The 17,503-nt window shown below is 36.8% G+C and overlaps 1 protein-coding gene across 2 annotated transcripts in view; it reads right to left on the minus strand.

Annotated features, from left to right (window-relative positions):
* Positions 1 to 4,522, minus strand: part of LOC306853956 (sodium/calcium exchanger 2-like) — a gene marked incomplete at both ends in the record, with an annotated part of 32,863 nt that extends 28,341 nt beyond the window's left edge. For both annotated transcript variants that reach the window (XM_079391679.1, XM_079391678.1), the window contains one exon: positions 4,154 to 4,522. In XM_079391679.1, the coding sequence (XP_079247805.1) occupies positions 4,154 to 4,522 (369 nt within the window). The remainder of the gene's footprint in view (positions 1 to 4,153) is intronic.
* Positions 4,523 to 17,503: the final 12,981 nt, after the last annotated feature.

The raw sequence follows: 17,503 nt of genomic DNA on the forward strand, positions 1-17,503 counted from the left end.
AAACCCTCAGGCACAGACAACCAGCACATTCACTCTCCACAACTCAATAAAGCTTCCGAAGCGCCGGTTTGCTGTCAGCGCTTGTAATTCTGGCATTGTGTTTTTATTGTTAAGACTTTCATTGCACCAAGAGTCAGTCAAACTGTCATGGTTCAGTTGTTTCTTTTAAGATGGAAGAGTTCAAGATAGATAAGATGACTCAAGGCAAGAAAGGACACAGACTACTGATGCTGGATTCTTTTATTTTCTTTATGACTCAGAGTTGCATAGTGTGCATCATCTGTGCTAATATGCTCAAAATGTGTACATCTTAACATAATAAACAGCTCAGAGATGTTTCCAAATATTAGCTGTGTGCACGAGGCCTTGCGGTGCGAACGCAGCCGCTGACAGGCCATACACACTCCCTACAACACTTCTTTGTGTCCTTCCTTCGCTAACATCTCCCGACTATTTTGGTCGTCTCTGGTGCCGTTTTCACACTTGCATTCACCGCGACCCTGCAGACGCGTCTTTGTGTTTTGACAAGGGTGTATGAGGCTTGTTTCTAGGGGACGCTTTGATTAATGAGGTAGACTCAAAGCTGTTGGCTTTGATTTTGCAAAGGATGAAAGGCTGATTTACTCATCGCAGAGAGAAAGAGAGCCACTGGCTCCTCACAAAAGATCTATGTTGGCCAACACTGGTGTGCCAATACCTAATTTGGTGTTTGTAAATCTCTAGTTGTGCTATATTATCACCAACTCTCGCATTCAATCTTTTTATTTAACTTCATTTCTTTCAGTTAGCACAGGTTTTGTTTTTATTTTGGAAGTGATTTTTCATAGGTCTCATTGATCTGAGGTTATGCACCTCAGTGAGAAAAATTGGCTAATTTGTTCACTCAAAATTTGTAGTACATAAGTTCAGATCAATGAGGCCTAAAATCAATCAGTTACAAAAAAAAGTTGATAAAAAGATTGAATCCAATTATATGGCATAACAAGAAATGTATACATTACAATAAAAAAAAATTACCTGAAACACCACAAGTGTATTAAGGTGGGTGAATTTTTTTTTTAAAGAACATTTTTATGTTATTTTGTTTGTATTAATGTTATATTAATATCAGTTATATACTATTATAGCTTTTATTAATATTTTGAATGCTTTTATTTTTCCATTTTTAATTTTAGCTAATGTTTTAGTAATTTTGTGTAATTGCGTGTTTGATTTATTTTAAAATATACATGTATAGTTGTACTAATTTTTAATTTAGCTTTAATTATTTTAGTACTACTTTTCCATATTTTATTTTATTTCAGTTCATGTTTATTTAATTTCTAACAATGATTTAATTTTTAAAAATGTGTCAACATTTTGAGGGTTTTTGTACATTTCCCCTGGGTTTGTAATTATGAAAAAAAGATGATAAATGTGAATGTGACATTATATATTAATTCAGATGCTCCTAAAACCCAATGTAATATTATATTTATTATGTGATATAAATGATTAGCTTGGTTATTAAGCACAGGCCAACAATGATGAAGCACAAATCCATTCTGATATAAGCATTATTATTATAAGTATTATTGTTATGATACTTTATATAGGTTTATTTTTATTTCAGATTTAGTTCACAATAGCAACACTGACCAAGTGGAAAGCAAATGTTTGTAACTGTGCCATGACGGTGCGGCATTTCTCATTTCGTTTTACTGTATTCCAGATTTGTTTATAAACGTTTTTTGAACTTTAGCTGTGTGAAAATCAGTGCATTTCCTACATCTGGAAACATTTTAAATTCCTTGTAATACTGTATTAATTACAGTATTACAATTACAATTAAATACCAGAGATTTTGATTTTGCTATTTACTTTCTGGCTGAGAAACTTAAATTACTGACAAAATAAAAGAACTAAAGAAAAAGGCTCCTTTCTAAAAGCGTTTTGGCTAATTTTCCTCTTTCGACAGGTTTATGGCGCATGAGTCAGCGGAGGTGATAAGAGTAGGCGATCTACCCTTGACAAGTGTTGACGAGTCAGTCGTTTTAGTAGAAAGAAAGAAAAAAAACATCAAGCACACTGCAAGCATTTGCATCCCATGAAACATTCAGAGGCTGCAGAAACAGTCACGATTGTTTTTATTTTAATAACAGCAATTACTAGCTAAATTGAGCTCTGGTGAAGGTTACGCGTTTAAAGAAAGAGCTCACCCAAAACTGAAAATCCTGTCATTGTTAACTCACCCTCATGTCGCTCCAAACCATCATGAATCTTCACTCAGTTTTTACCATAAAAAACTGTCCAGAGGGGCTGTAAAGCTCCAAAAACATCAAATAAACCATCAAATAAAATTGTCCAGATGGCTCATGCACTACTTATATACTAAGTCTTCTGAAGTCATATGATTGCTTTGCATGAGGATATTATTCAGTATAATTGTACAAATTTTCACAAACATCATGACTAAATGCACTAGTTTGAACATGCATAATGGAGCAAACCTTCATACCAACTTAAATTTCACATTTACATTTATGCATTTGACAGAAACGTTTATCCAACTCAACTTACTATCCATTGCATTCAATGTGTGTATTTTAGCGGATCATGCGTTCCCAAGGATTCAACCCCATGACCAGTCTCAACACCAGTTTCAGAAGACATGAAAACAGACTACTTTTATCACACTTTTACAATGTTTCTGTCCTTTCTTGATAGTCATGCTCACTTTCAACTGGTTAATATTCTTCATTTTGCATGAAGATGCTATAAAAAAAGCTAATTTTGCAAAAAACAAAAACAAAAAAAAAACAGCATCTGGGTTTGGAAGGACACGAGAATGCATAAATAATAAGAAAAATATGAAAAATTTCTTCAACAACTGATAAATTAAACAATTATGCCCAAAATGTTCAACAATATTGTTTGGTTAATGAACCCAACAATAAAACATCCAAGGTCAATTAGCAGAAGCACTACATCCAACTTCTAAAGTGAGGCATAAGAGCCTGTTTACCTTTGGAAAATTAATCATAAATCTTAATTTTCTGCATCATAAACCCACCATGCTTGTAGACGAGAACTCCACTCTCAGAAAAAAAGGGACAAAAGCTGTAACTGGGGTGGTATCCTTTCACAAGGAAATAATGAGCTTCTTTAAGGAAGTATATATAATATATTACCACAATATTTTCCCCATATTGATATTCACCACAATTTTCATGAGGAAGGAAATGCTTTTCAAATGTCTAAGACCTTGAGAATGAATGCAAACATAACTTGTTTGTTTAAACTCCACAGAGTAATTTAGGACCCCATGAAATCTATTTTAGCTTTCTCTATATTCTGTTTTCATTCTATTTTGGGGGGGATTCTGTGTTTTATGATTAAATACAAATATGTCATAAAAATAGTGTCTAATGAAATTACTTAATTAATTTAAATGTATTAAATAATAAGTTTAGAAGCCTTTGTTAAAAATGGCTATGGTTGTAACACCAAACACAACACAGCAAAAACAGCTATAGAATATCTTATATAGATTTCAATCATTATGAGTCAAAGATGAGTACACAGTCGGTAATAAAATAACAACAACAAAAAACAAACTAGCAAAAGCACAAATAAATACGGAAAGTTCAGGTAAAGAAAATGAAATCAAATGTAAAATACCACTGTATAGTTTTCTTTCTATAAATAAAATATAGAGGACTCCTTATTAAAGTTCTTCAATCAAGATCAGAGAGTATGGAAGCAGAATAATGACAATAGTTTTTGAAACATAAAGCATGCTGAATTCCACAAATCGAAAAAAAAGATGCATTGCAATTAACAGCGCTTGCATTTTAATGCCTTGTATTTCCAGGGCTTGCATTTTTAGGTCCTGAAATTTAACATAGTTGTTTATTTAAGCTGTGAATATTTCAATTCAAAATATTTCACACGCATTTTCATAATTAAAAATTCAAAAATCCACAGTTGGAAATTTGGAGCTGCTCCTCAATACTCAATCCTGGTACTAAAATGCACCTTTTAGGGGTAAATATGTTACAAAGTATACCTTCTGACCCCAGCAACAGCTTTTGTGCTTTTTTCTGAAAGTTTTTGTACCCTTTGGTCTGCCTCTGTGAATTAAATTAGCCAATAACTGCAAGACAAGACTCACCTGTGACGTGATGACCTCTATAGATGCCATGAACCTATCAGCGATGATGGACACTCCCAGAAACATGTACATGAGAGAGGCGAAATACAGGACAGCCCGGACAATCTGCTCTCCCAGACTGGGATTGATGGGCTTCCACACGGGCAGGATGATTCCAGGTTTGCATTCCACCGGTTCGCTGCACGGTTTATTCGGAGTGGCGCCGTCGCCATCATCGGTCAGGTTACTGTAAAGTTCTGATGGAGCTTCTGGAGCGATGGAGGGCTGGAGAGACGGTTCTTCCCGCTGGGATTCAGGAGAACAGGACAGAGGCAGAGAAAGGAAGAGGACTAGAGACAGGAGGTGGATGGGAGAGGAAAACGGTGCCATGGCCTCGCTCCTTAAAGGGCTTTGGAGTTCAGAGGAGGAGAAGTAAAAAAGGAGGTGATGCAAGAAGGAGAGGAACCAGCCCACCAGGGGACCTGGAAAGAAAAGAGTGAAGAAAAGAGAAGAAACTATAAAAATGCATCTGTAAATGTCATCATCAGAAAAACAAATCTTACGCAGCGCTCACAATCCAACATAAATATCTCCAGGCTGCAGCTCTGTACAGCTCGCTTTTATAGCGGAGTAAATCAAGAAGGTGATTATAAAAAAACATGTGAGATGAAGAAACAGACCTTGGTAGAATAAAAGGCTGCGTAGGCAATGAAAATTATTGCTTTCTTAAGGTGAAACATGGTTACAAGGAAATCAACCTACTGCTGATGATGATGGACATGATGTTGTTTTAAGAGCTTAGCAACAGGACATTGAGCCTTTGAGTCAAATAACAATGAAATAAGCGTAGAAATGCTGCCAGGATGGAGGATTATGTCCTCCACAGGTCTCAGAGAAGGACATCTGTGTATGCAAGGCTTTTATTAGCTGCAATACTTAAAAACCGTTCTGCACTTGCACACAGTCAGGCAAACCAGAGGAAACTTTACTGCACAGATGTTGCTCTTTCACAGCTTTAGAGACTCGAGATGAGGTACTTATATTTCATTGCAAACATTAACTTTGTCTCAGATTTTTCTAAGCAGCAAGAAAAAAAAAATCAAATGAAATGAGATGAGAGTTTTAAAATGAATATGGATAAGAAACAACTGATGACAAAGAGTTTATACTGAGATCACAAGAAAATATGTGAATTTGTTCTCAATTTCATTGCACAGTTTGGGTGGGTTTAGATATTTACAAGATCTCGTTTGAACATTTTTCTTCATATCTTCACATGAGTGAAGTGTGCATTATTATAAAAGTGTGCAATATTTTAATAGTTACAGTTTTAGTGAGCAATAAAACACTCATTCTAGTAAACAATAAAACATTTATATTTTTCTATTTCTATTACCAAAAATTACTTTTTAATAATTAAAATTTGTATGAGCATTAAAACACGTTGCTTTTTACATTTAATATAGTTTTTTATCTAATATTTGCATTTTATTTTATCTTCTTTTTCAATGACCGAAAATTACTTTTAATAGTTAGTTTTAGTGAACAATAAAACACTTTAAAAAAATTATATATATATATCAGCTTTATTTCAATTACCAAAAATGAACACTTTTTTATTATAAATATAATATATGTATGTTTTATTTTTACATTTAAGTTTATAATCTAATATTTATTTTTTTATATTTTATTTTTAAATATGTAATATTATATATTTTTAGTTTATTTCAATTACCAATAATAATTTTTAATAGTTATAGCTTTAGTAAACAATAAAACATTGTTTAGTACTACTAAGAAATTTCAGGAGAAACATTTGAGACAAAGTTACCAACAACTCCATTAACTCTCCTGAGCTATAAAAGAGCAAACTTTGAGCAATCTGACAGCAGACTTTGATATCTTTACACATCTGAGCACCATTTGGGACTCTAGAGGAGAGACTGTGAGATTACTGGGTTGTTTTTCCTCATTTCATCAGTGATGTTTCTTTCCAACAGGCACACTCTCAATCTAATGCTGATCTATAGCAGAACAGCGAGTGCGAGTGGGCGCCTGCTCGCTCTCTCTCTTTAAATATAATTTTACAGACACTTAGATGTTTCTAAATTCAGAGCATGCTATCCATACTCACTGGTCCTTCTTTTTCCTCCTATTGTCTCTTTCTAAATGGCCTTATTCCATCACAGAGCAGCTATGTGTCTAAAACAAAGTTTGAGCTGCTCTCTCTGGTCTCGCTCAGAATACTAAACAGACAGACAGAGCGGCTTTGTGCTCGGGTTTCACGCAGTAATGGGTTGCACGGAGGTTAGTGGGTTACCCCATCATTTCCCCTCATTACCAGAGCATCTCTCTCTCTCCTGCCATAACGCCATTCGTATGACTGCAGGCTTGTCAACTGCGGAGAACGAATCCCCCCAATATAGCAGCCTGGCAAAGACTGAGTCATAATATGAGCTAAAATAACCAGGATGCAGAAGCTGTGTTTGTTTCTGCGGAAAAACCGGCTCAGGGATGAAACCTGCGCAGAACTCATGTTTCTTTTAAAACGGCACATTAATGGAGGTACAAAACAGATGCTTTGGAGATCTCAGATGAGTGAGCTGCATATGAGAATATTGAATGATAGACACTTATAGAGAAACTGAAAAACTGAATGCAATTGAATAGGTTTGCATATAATGTATGCATATGTTTTTGCGATGTTTAGCATGCTAATAAAGCACATTAAAAGGAGAAAGAAAGAGCTGGGCATCAGTATTGGGGTCCCCCAGAACCGGGACGTTTCCATAGGGACCCCGCAAAGGGCTGGTGAGGGTGATCCATCATAGAGAAATGGAGCAGAAAGACTGTCAGAAAGTCAAAACACGCAGCTTTTCACTTCACAAGATGTTAACTGATGGACTGGAGTGGTGTGGATTGCTTGTGGATTATTGTGATGTATTTATCAGCTGTTTGGACTCTCATTCTGACGGCACCCATTCACTGCAGAGGAGCCATTGGTGAGCAAGTGATGTAATGCTGCATTTGTCCAAATCTGTTCTGATGTAGAAATAAACTCATCCACATCTTCAATGACCTAAGGGCAAGTACATTTTCAGCAAATGTTAATTTTTTGGGGGGTGAACTACTCCATTAAAACAGGCTTATATTTTTATTTTAAAACTGGGACCTGGAGATGTTTTCATGAGATTCATCATAATGCATCCTCTCTCTCCTCTGTCACACATACAAACATTCCCACGTGCGCAGTGATTCATCCATTTAGCTGTTTCAGCAAGTGCACTCACATGCCAAAGCCAGTGCACACAAACACACACACACACACACACACACACACACTGATGCAGCATTTCTTTTCAGGCTATTCTCAAACAGATTGAGAATTCACTCTTACAAAAGCAAGTTGCGTGCAACTATTCACTGTTAGAGTACTTAAGCCATGGCGAGGCTAAACACAATACTTTATTTTACCAAAATGCTTTCCAGAAACACTCAGCCATGGCTCATTTCACCCGCTGACCTTGAGTCATCTGATAAATATGTGCAGCAATGAGAAACCTCAGGCCTTTTCTTTTCACACTCCAAAACTCACGACCCAGAGTCATTACAGACTACACATACAGTCATTATAGACTCATCTGCTACTAAATCCAGCCTGAAAACATTTCTCTTTAGAAGAGCTTTTAGTTAACCAGTTCCCATTGTCAGTCCATTTTGTATCTTGTACATTACTGGATCTTGTTTATACACTGATGGATCTTCTTGTTAGTCTTCTTTGTATTTTTCACTCTGTGCCTTGAGGAGGCACTCTTGTTATAATGTATTATTGTTCATTTTATTATGAATAAAACAGAAAAGCAATGCATTACTGACCAGGGTTATTATAATTAAATAATTAGAAAGACCTTCATTCATCTTCAGAACAGAAATTAAGATATTTTTGATGAATTCTGAGAGCTCTCTGACCCTCCATAGAAATAAACACAACTGAACTGTTCCCAGGCCCAGAAACGTAGCAAGGACATTTAAAGTCCATGTGTCGTTTACATGATGCGGAAGCAAGCGCATGCGTTGTGATACTTACATTGCAGCTGCGTTGCTGTTTATGCAGGGTCAGCGAGCTCTCGGATCTTAATTTGTGTTGCAAAGATGAATGAAGGTCTTACGGGTTTGACATGAGATTGATGTAATTAATGACAGAATTTTCACTTTTGGGTGAACTAACCCTTTAAGCTTTGTCTACAGACTGTCTGTTACCACATAAAATACATAAAAAGTAAAATGCATGCATAACCAAGGATTTCCAATATGCAACTATTCTGAACTGTTTTAAAGTACGTATAATCAATACTAAACATTACACATGTTGACATAATAAGCATTTAACCAGAAAATTTCCTCGATGGAACTTATCCAGATGAAATCCTATTCTTCCCTTCAGACATCAGGGCCGCTGTCCAAATGAAAGCTACAGGCCCGGTGTGCATCATTGAGCATGTCGGTACACATTTACGGTGTGCTTTAAAAACCCTCTGTGACATTTTACATTGCTGAATTGGGACTCGTAACCTAATTTGACCTTTCGAGTACAAGACAACAATACTCTAACAGCATCTTATTTTTGCTAAAGGAGTCTGTGATGAAGGATGGAAGGAACACGCTTTCTGTTTACTTCTGAGTCAAATTTACAGTATGTGCACAAAAGCTGTGAATAATGACTGATTTTGCAGCTTTTTGTTTGATGCAAGCTTGTTTTTATTTCTCTAGTGCACGTACATTAATCACTAATCTCCAACTGAATAGTGTTTTTTCAATAATGCACATCCATATTCACACAATATTTGTCAAATCTGTGGTGTGAAAAGAACAACAGAGGATTTGGGCTAAAAATTAAACATGCAGCAACCTCTTATTTTTGGTGGTTTTGCACTACAAGACATTTTTACTTTAAACTTTTAAATTAAATAATAAATTACACAGAAAACTGGAGATAATTAGATATTTTAACATTGTTAATTTATTTTCTTTTATTATTTATTCAAAACAGAAGCCCTGGAGCATGACTTCATATCCTTCTGTCCATATTGCAGGGTCTGAAATCATTTTGCATGCTTAAAATCTGTGTGACCGGCCCTTGAGCCTGTGCACATCCAGACATTACACAGTTATTTATTTCTCTGAACTGTTTGGCTATTCAATCATTTAATTTGGCAGCAACTGCAATGTTTACAAAACACCGAGAACATGCAGCTAATGTCTCAAGTGATCGTGTCCTGGCTTTATTTCAGGTCATTTAAATGAGAAGCGGTTTCCTCTGATTCTTCCAAGGCTTCTGGGAAAAAACCTGATGTTCCTTCATTAATGCTTACAAGCTGTACGAATCCACACAGAGCAGTACATTGCCTGCTGTTTGTTACAGCCAGCCTCGCTTGATATCGAAATAGGAAACACACACACTCAAATTCGAACTCTTTTGCACTTATTTTTTTACAAGGCCTTCGAAAATGTAATTTACAATGCAATCTATGAACAGGCATTTTTTGAGACACACCTACAAACACAAAGATGGTGATGTGATTTGAGAAGGCCGTAGATTCCATCTCAGAGAGTGAACAGTTGCTTCATTTCTCCCACCCATAAAGCTGAAACACTCTATTTGATTAGAGCAATATCTGATGATGGCTTTATAGACATGAGGCTGGAAAAGTGTCTGATGCTTAAAGAGACTCTCATTATGAAGAGAGCCTGATACTTAAAGAACGCCTGATGATGAAGAGCAGGTGTTGCTCGAAAAACATCTGATGACAGAAGAGCATCTAATGCTGGAAAAAAACTTCTGATGATGGAAGAGCATAAAATTTTTTAAAACATCAGATTATGGAAGATTGTCTAATGACAGATAAAAATCTGATGACGGAAGAGCGTCTGTTGCTTGAAAAGGATCTTATGCTGAATGAGAATGAGATGCTTGAAAAAAAAAAGTTTGATGAAACAAGAGCATCTAATGCTTGAACATTTGATGAAGAAAGGGCATTGATGCTTGAAAACGTCTGATGATGGAAGAGCAACAGATTCTTGAAGAAACGTCTGATGACAGAAGAACATCTGATGATGGAAAAATGCCTGATGCTTGAAAAGGTTCTGATGCTGGAAGAACGCCTGATTGTAGAAGAGCATCTGATTCTTGAAGAGTGCCTCATGAGAGAAGAATGTTTGATGATGCAAGCCCATCTGATGCTGTAAGAACATTTCATCGTGGAAGAGCATCTGATGGTAAAGAGTGTCTGTCGATTGACAAACATCTGATTCTGGGAGAGCATCTAATGCTGGAAGAGGGTCTGATGATAGAAGAGCATCTGATGAGAGAAGAAAGTCTGAGGACAGAAGAACATCTGATGTTTAAAAAATGGTTGATGACACAAGCAAGTGCTTCAGGCAGCAATGTTTTGATTAAATCATATCGAGTTCCACTTTCGACATCAAGTAATTAAGCTGATTTTCTTAAACTGCAGGATCAAAGCAACATTATGTAGCAGTTTTTTTTTTTTTTTTTGATTTGCTTCAAATATAATTTCAAAAGCTGAGACCGGAAACATCATACGACAGCAGTGAGAACAGCCAAAGGCTTCACATTAATATGCTGAGCTCTAATCACCAGGAAAATAGAATAAAATTTGCATATGCTAAACATTATTAGTAAAAGAGAGAGAGGACACTGTGAACGTACAGCACAGACACTGTACAAGAATTTCAAACAGAAGAGCTGCCCTAGAATTCACAGCGACAATCTTCATGTGCCCTTGTATTACAACTACAAGTGTCAGGGTCCTGCTATATTTAGGATACTTAATTAATGCTCATTAACAGGATTAATGCAAAGGTTGGAGTCATTACACAGTACAATTCAACAGTAAATCTTCACAGCCACCCCACAGATGAAACAGATGAGTAATGATTGTGTCATTGAACTGATTAAAGAGAACACAGGTCCTCGATTTCATCACATATTAATAGAGATTTTAATATTTGATGCTTAATGTGAATGAATGGGATTCTGTATGAGGAAGCTGCCAGCAAAATGAGAGAGAAAATGACAGATATAAGCCTATATTAGGGAGGGGAAAAGAGAATATGGAATAAATATTAAAGAAAAGGATGATTATTTTTAATTCTACACACACCAAGGTTTTAGGGTTAGGTTAGTCTTGGCCGAGATATAATATTTCCATCATATGTGTTATTTTGAAATATGCAATATTAAAATTAAGAATTAATCATACAAATAATTTTAAATATAAATTTAAAGTTAAAAAAAATTATAAAGCTCAAAATTAAATATAAACCAAAAACAGCTATTGTAATTATTATATCAAATATTGCTTTACTACTTTCTGGAAGGAAAATATTCATTTTAAGACTTTATTTTGAACTACTTTAAAAAAAACACAGCATTTTAATAAGTATTAATTAGACTTTAAGGAAAAATGCCCTTTTGACAACTAGCCCCGGTCTCCCATACAGTACATAGTTTATATCCTAGGATTTGTTCTTAAAATAAACTAGACCACCCACAACCCTAGCCATGAAATAAGACAGATTTTGCTTTTATGAATCTTTTTCCTTGGGGTGTTGTTTGTGATTTTCTTCTGGAGACATTTACAGGTTTCATCCTCATCGTCACAGCAGATCCTGAAACAAACAGACACACTCACGCACGCTATCATTTCTCTAGCTGTGAGCACCCAAAGATCTGTGTGAATGCAATTTATCATTTTATATACAATAAAATCTGCATTGTGATTGTGAAGTTCAGGATGGGAAGAAGGAATGAACAGATTTAGAGTTAATGTCACTGCTAGTCTAACAAACTCACAGGATTCATTTGACTCCTGGAAAAAACTCAATTCTGCACTCGACACAATCTGATGCCAGACACACTGCGAGGCAGAGGTGAGAATTGAATTTTTCAGCATCATCTTGATTTACTGTGTTCAAAACGAGCTCCAGACCCGACACGTGGCCGTTTGTGCAGATGGCAGCGAGGTGTTCGACTTCACTCGCAGGCCCTCTGAACGACGCTTCATGAATTTTGCAAATGCTGATTTAGTAGTTTTATGCTCTACAGTGAACCTGCAGTCATAAAAGCTGCTTAATAGACCTTGACAGTCTAACTGAGATGAGTCGATGTTGAGGAATGACTTCCCTTCTGCAGTTATCATCATTTTAACAGACTTTCTTATATTCAGAACATCAGAAATAGCTGTTTAGTTCAGAAGGTTAAAGTAACAATGACTTCCCAGCTGACAGATAAATGTTCTACTGTAAGCCATTTGTTTCTACTGAATGTTCCTTAAACATTGGAAAAAAAAATCAAATTTTTTAAATGCTTTAAAAATGTGAACATTAAAGGAACATCATTTTTTTTGGAAATAGGCTAATTTTCCAACTCCCCAAGAGTTAAACAGAAATGCACCAATCTGATGGGGCATCTTATATCTTAGCCGACATAGGTTAACAACACCCTCTGTATACCTCTCGGTGTGTCTATTTTAGTCTATTAGTATAAGTTTACATCGTATATTGTTCAGTTTGTGTTGTGCGTATATTCTGTTGCACATACCTCTCTTTTATTGTGTGCAATATCATGCAGCACTTTCTGCTCACCGTGCAATATTCCTGTGCAATATCTGACTGTTCGTTTTCTAAATTATTATTTTTTTTTTTATATATAGATGTTTAGCTTGCACTAATTTATGCGTGATTGCACTGTACAGATTGCTGTAATTTCGCTGTACTTTTAGTATAGTGACAATAATAAAGAATCTTGAGTTTTACCGTTTTTGAATCCATTCAGCCGATCTCTGGGTCTGGCGGTAGCACTTTTAGCGTAGCTTAGCATAGATCATTGAATCGGATTAGACCATTAGCATCTCGCTCAAAAATGACAAAATAGTTTCGATATTTTCCCTATTTAAAATTTTATTCTTCTGTAGTTACATCGTGTACTAAAACTGACGGAAAATGAAAAGTTGCGATTTTCTAGGCCGATATGGCTAGGAACTATACTCTCATACCGGTGTAATAATCAAGGAACTTTGCTTCTGTACCATGGGTGCAGCAGGCGCAATGATATAACGCAGCACCAGAAAGTAGTCCCCAGCTAGGTAACTAGTTATGATATAGCTGGGGACTACTTGCAGGCGCTGCGTAATATCATTGCGCCTGCTGCACCCATGGTACCGCCAGACCCGGAGATCGGCTGAACGGATTCGAAAATGGTAAAACTCAACTGTTTAACTCTTGGGGAGTTGGAAAATGAGCCAATTTTCAAAAAAAGTGTTCCTTTAAGGGAATTTTCCATTTTATACTTTTGAAAACATTATGGGAACGTTAATTTTAAATGTTCTATGAACATTCAAAACATAGTTTAGAATTAATGTCAATGCATATTATTTAAATATTTTAAAAACTGCAAACAAGAGAAAATTCAATTTCATGAATTTTGCAGATATTACGGGAATGTTACTTTTGAATGTTCTCTGAACAAGTAAAATGATCATTTAAAATCTCCAACTAAAACACTTCATGAATAAACATTTCATGGACAATGTAAAAATAGCTAATTTTAAGAACATTATTAAAGACCAAATAACTGCCCAGCTAACAAAAATATGTTCTAAGATTGTTTTGGTATTGTTTATTAAGTTATGAAACCATGTCGGCGCCAATAGCCTTGTGGTTAGTGCGCCGACAAATCGCGATAGCGCAAAATCGCGGCGAGTTTGATTCCCATCTTGAGGTCCTTTGCCGATCCCGCTCCTGTCTCTCCACCCAATGATTTCCTGTCTCTACTGTCCTGTCCATTAAAAGCATAAAGCTCCTAAATATAGCTTAAAAAAAAAAAGTTATGAAAACGTAATTTCTGAACATGTTCCATGAACGATGTATAAATAACATTTTTGCGCTAACATTCAGTGAACATTATTAAAGACCAGAGAACACTGAACAAACATTTAATTAACGTTACCCATTAACCTTGAACATTCTGAGTTAGCTGGGTTAGCGTCTCTTAATGTCTCAACACATTTAAATGGGATTGGAGAGTATCTGAACACTAAAAAGCTTTCACACTTGACCTTTATCCATGAAATGGTAAAGCAATATGTTGCATTATACTACAAAATGCATTAATATGATTATTTTAATATGACCACAACATGTCCATTGAAATTTACTGTACTTCAAAATTATTTCTGTCAGACTAATTGCTTTAATTTGTAATGCTTTGAATGTCAATACCACCTACACCTGCAGCCAAGCACAGTCAAGCTGGCCAAAGCTCACAAATGTGCAATACCACCCACCGGCTTCACTCTGAACCTCAGATCAAACACACACACACACACACACGCACACACACACACTGCAGGCTCAGGGAAAAAAAAGACAGACCTGAAAAATCTCAGGTTTTCTAAGAATAAAGGTTGCACAACCTGCCTCATTTACACCTGAAAAGAACAAACAGCTCTCTTGAAGAGCTCCTGGAGTTTAATGGCGTTTCATTATCATCTGAGACCAAATATTTCAGTTTTTTTTTCCCCTGAAATGTCACCAGAAATAATTGTATATTGTGTAAACAAAGTCACATTATATGCGCTATAAAAAAGTCTGGATTTTTGCATAATGTGCAGTAGTATATCCCAGCTGACAAAATATATCCTAAGAATATTTTGAAATGTTATTTCTGATGTTCTGAACATTCAAAACCAGTCCAGTTTTCAAAATGTTTTTTCTTGGTTAAGTGAACATTCCATTTTATTATTTTTCAAAAATTATGGGAACATTACTGTTAACAAATGTTGCATGAATGTCCAGCTGAAAAAAAAACATTCCATGAATGATGTAGAAATGTTTGGTGTTAGATACATTTGGAAGACACTAACGTTGCTGAAATAAATATTAAGTTCTGAGAACGTTCCTTGTCAGCTTGCAAGTATCCATGGATACTATTTGTAAAAAATATTATTTGACAGTATGCATGATAAACATTTCAAACAGTAGTATGCATATGCAATATTATCATTACAAGACTTTATGTGCAAGTTTATTTCAGCTTAGTAGTCGATTAGTTGGAAAATAACAGGGTTATTTATTTGTACTGTAATCCAATTATGTTTAACCACATTGTACCGTGTACCTTTTGACAGTCCAATTAAGTCATGAATGAGACTGAAAATTGCAGTTGGTTGGAAAGAAAGGTCAAGTACAATACACTGCATTGTGGGATACAGTATTTCATGCCTTGTGCACTGGTTGTATTGAGGTATCAGAAAAGGTGCATAATATGCACGGTAAAGTAGGAGTATTATGCTATTCTAAATATAGTGCTGTTGGACCAGAAAAACTAAGAAAAAAGACTGCACATTGACCAAGAAGTATTATGTGTCAGTCAAAATCACATCTGACTGTAATGAACTGATTCGAATCAGGAAATTACCGATGGTGCTCTACAACCGGCTCTAGTCGAGCTTTGGCAAGACAAACACAAACCCCTTCAAGCCGTGAGGCCAATGATGATAAACAGAATCAAATTACAACGCTGCTATGGATCAGGCCTGTAACGTTTGGCTGGCTGAGTCATTTACATCACACATCAATTTCACAATAATCCACAACGACAAAAACAGCCATGTTGGTCAACAGGGCGCATTAGATCATAAAATGCCATAATCAGATTAAATTATGCTGGAGAAGCATGCGTGAAAAGCTGTAACCAGGGGCTCTCAGGATATCAGTGCTGAAGATATCATGGGTTCATTAATGAATCTGTGGAAGGGATATTGTGATAAATGAAACATCATTTAATGCACAATTATGACAAGATTAGAAGTCTTATCTGAAATAAACCAACAGAGCATAAAAGTGGGCGCCTCTGCTCCGAAAAAGTACTTCCCTTTCATTTTCTCCATAGGCTTTTCAACAGAATTTGCCATTAAAAAGTCAATGAATGAAACCAACCACAAAAATTAAATTAGAAAATTGCACTGTAGTGAAAAAATACAACGTTTTTTCTTGAGAGAATTAGATTCCAGGAAAGAACTCCGATTGGCATCTAATACTACAATTTTAAACTATTTACTTGTGGACTTTAACGATAATGAGTGACACCTGCGGCACTCGCCTGTCTCGAGTCTCACGGAGGACCTCCGGAAGGAAATAAGGAGGAGCGCCCTCAATCTGGAGGAGCCATCGCTGTCCGCCAGGAGGCGGAGGAGTGGCGAGCCGTCCACCAAAGGATGTCCAGTACCATCGCATGGCACCGCGAGTGAAAGCCTCTGGTTGAGGACCGAGCGGCAGTGTGTCCGGGAACCGGACTGAGAGTTTTTTTTCCCTCTCTACCCTCTCTCATCTCTGTCTCTCCTCATCCTTCCGTCTCCTTTTCTCTCACCTCGTCCTTACCCCCAGGTACGCCACGGCCGCCCTGACAGGCCCCCCGGGAGGGGGGAGTACAGCGCAGTTTCGAGGGTACCCCCCGGCCTGCGAGGGGCGATGGGGGTATGTAACGAGTGGGATGGGGCCGAGAGCCGTGGGAGCGGAGCGAGGCCAGTGGAGTTTAATGATAATGAGTGACACCTGCACCACATATAAGGAGTAGCGACGATAGTGCAAGACGAGAGAGGACCAGGCCTGGACTTTATTTTGTGTTTTGTGTGCGGCAGTCGTCCGTGAGGGGCTGCCGCATTACTTTTGTGTTTATTTTATTTATTAAGTTGTCTTTAAATGTTTGCCGGTTCCCACCTCCTTCTTCCCATTCTACAAACTGTGTTACATTGACGTTTATAGCAAAATATTCAAATATGTACACACATATCAGTTCCATCAGGACCACTATCATCAACATAACTTACGATTAGCATACATTTTTAGGTTGGGGGAATGGTTCTGCTCTGGGCAAACACTCCCTGCCCATCTACGCAGCCTAGCATGGATAGGAGCAGGCAGAGCAGAATACCCCCCTCCCGTGGGGTAACAGAACAGAACCAACATCAATGATAAATGTAGCAGATACCATTAATGTTCTACGTGATTATTTTAACAACATGATTCAGTGGACTGACTCAATGATATATTCACAGCCAAGTCCTGACTCGACGAGAGGAGGAGCTGGGGATGGAAGTGGGTGATTAGTTCCTGAGCGAAGCGATAGCTGCTGAATAATGACTGAATGGACCTTATGAAGGGAATTATGACTGGTGATCCTAGTTAGACGTGGATCAGCTGAGTGTCAGCTGATGCGAGCTTGACTAACATGGCCTGCCAGAACTACCGCTATGCTCCATTTGTTCAAGAGTGTAAGGAGTGTAA

Source organism: Barbus barbus (genome assembly GCF_936440315.1).
Source record: "Barbus barbus genome assembly, chromosome: 34".
NCBI classification, from domain to species: Eukaryota; Metazoa; Chordata; class Actinopteri; order Cypriniformes; family Cyprinidae; genus Barbus; species Barbus barbus.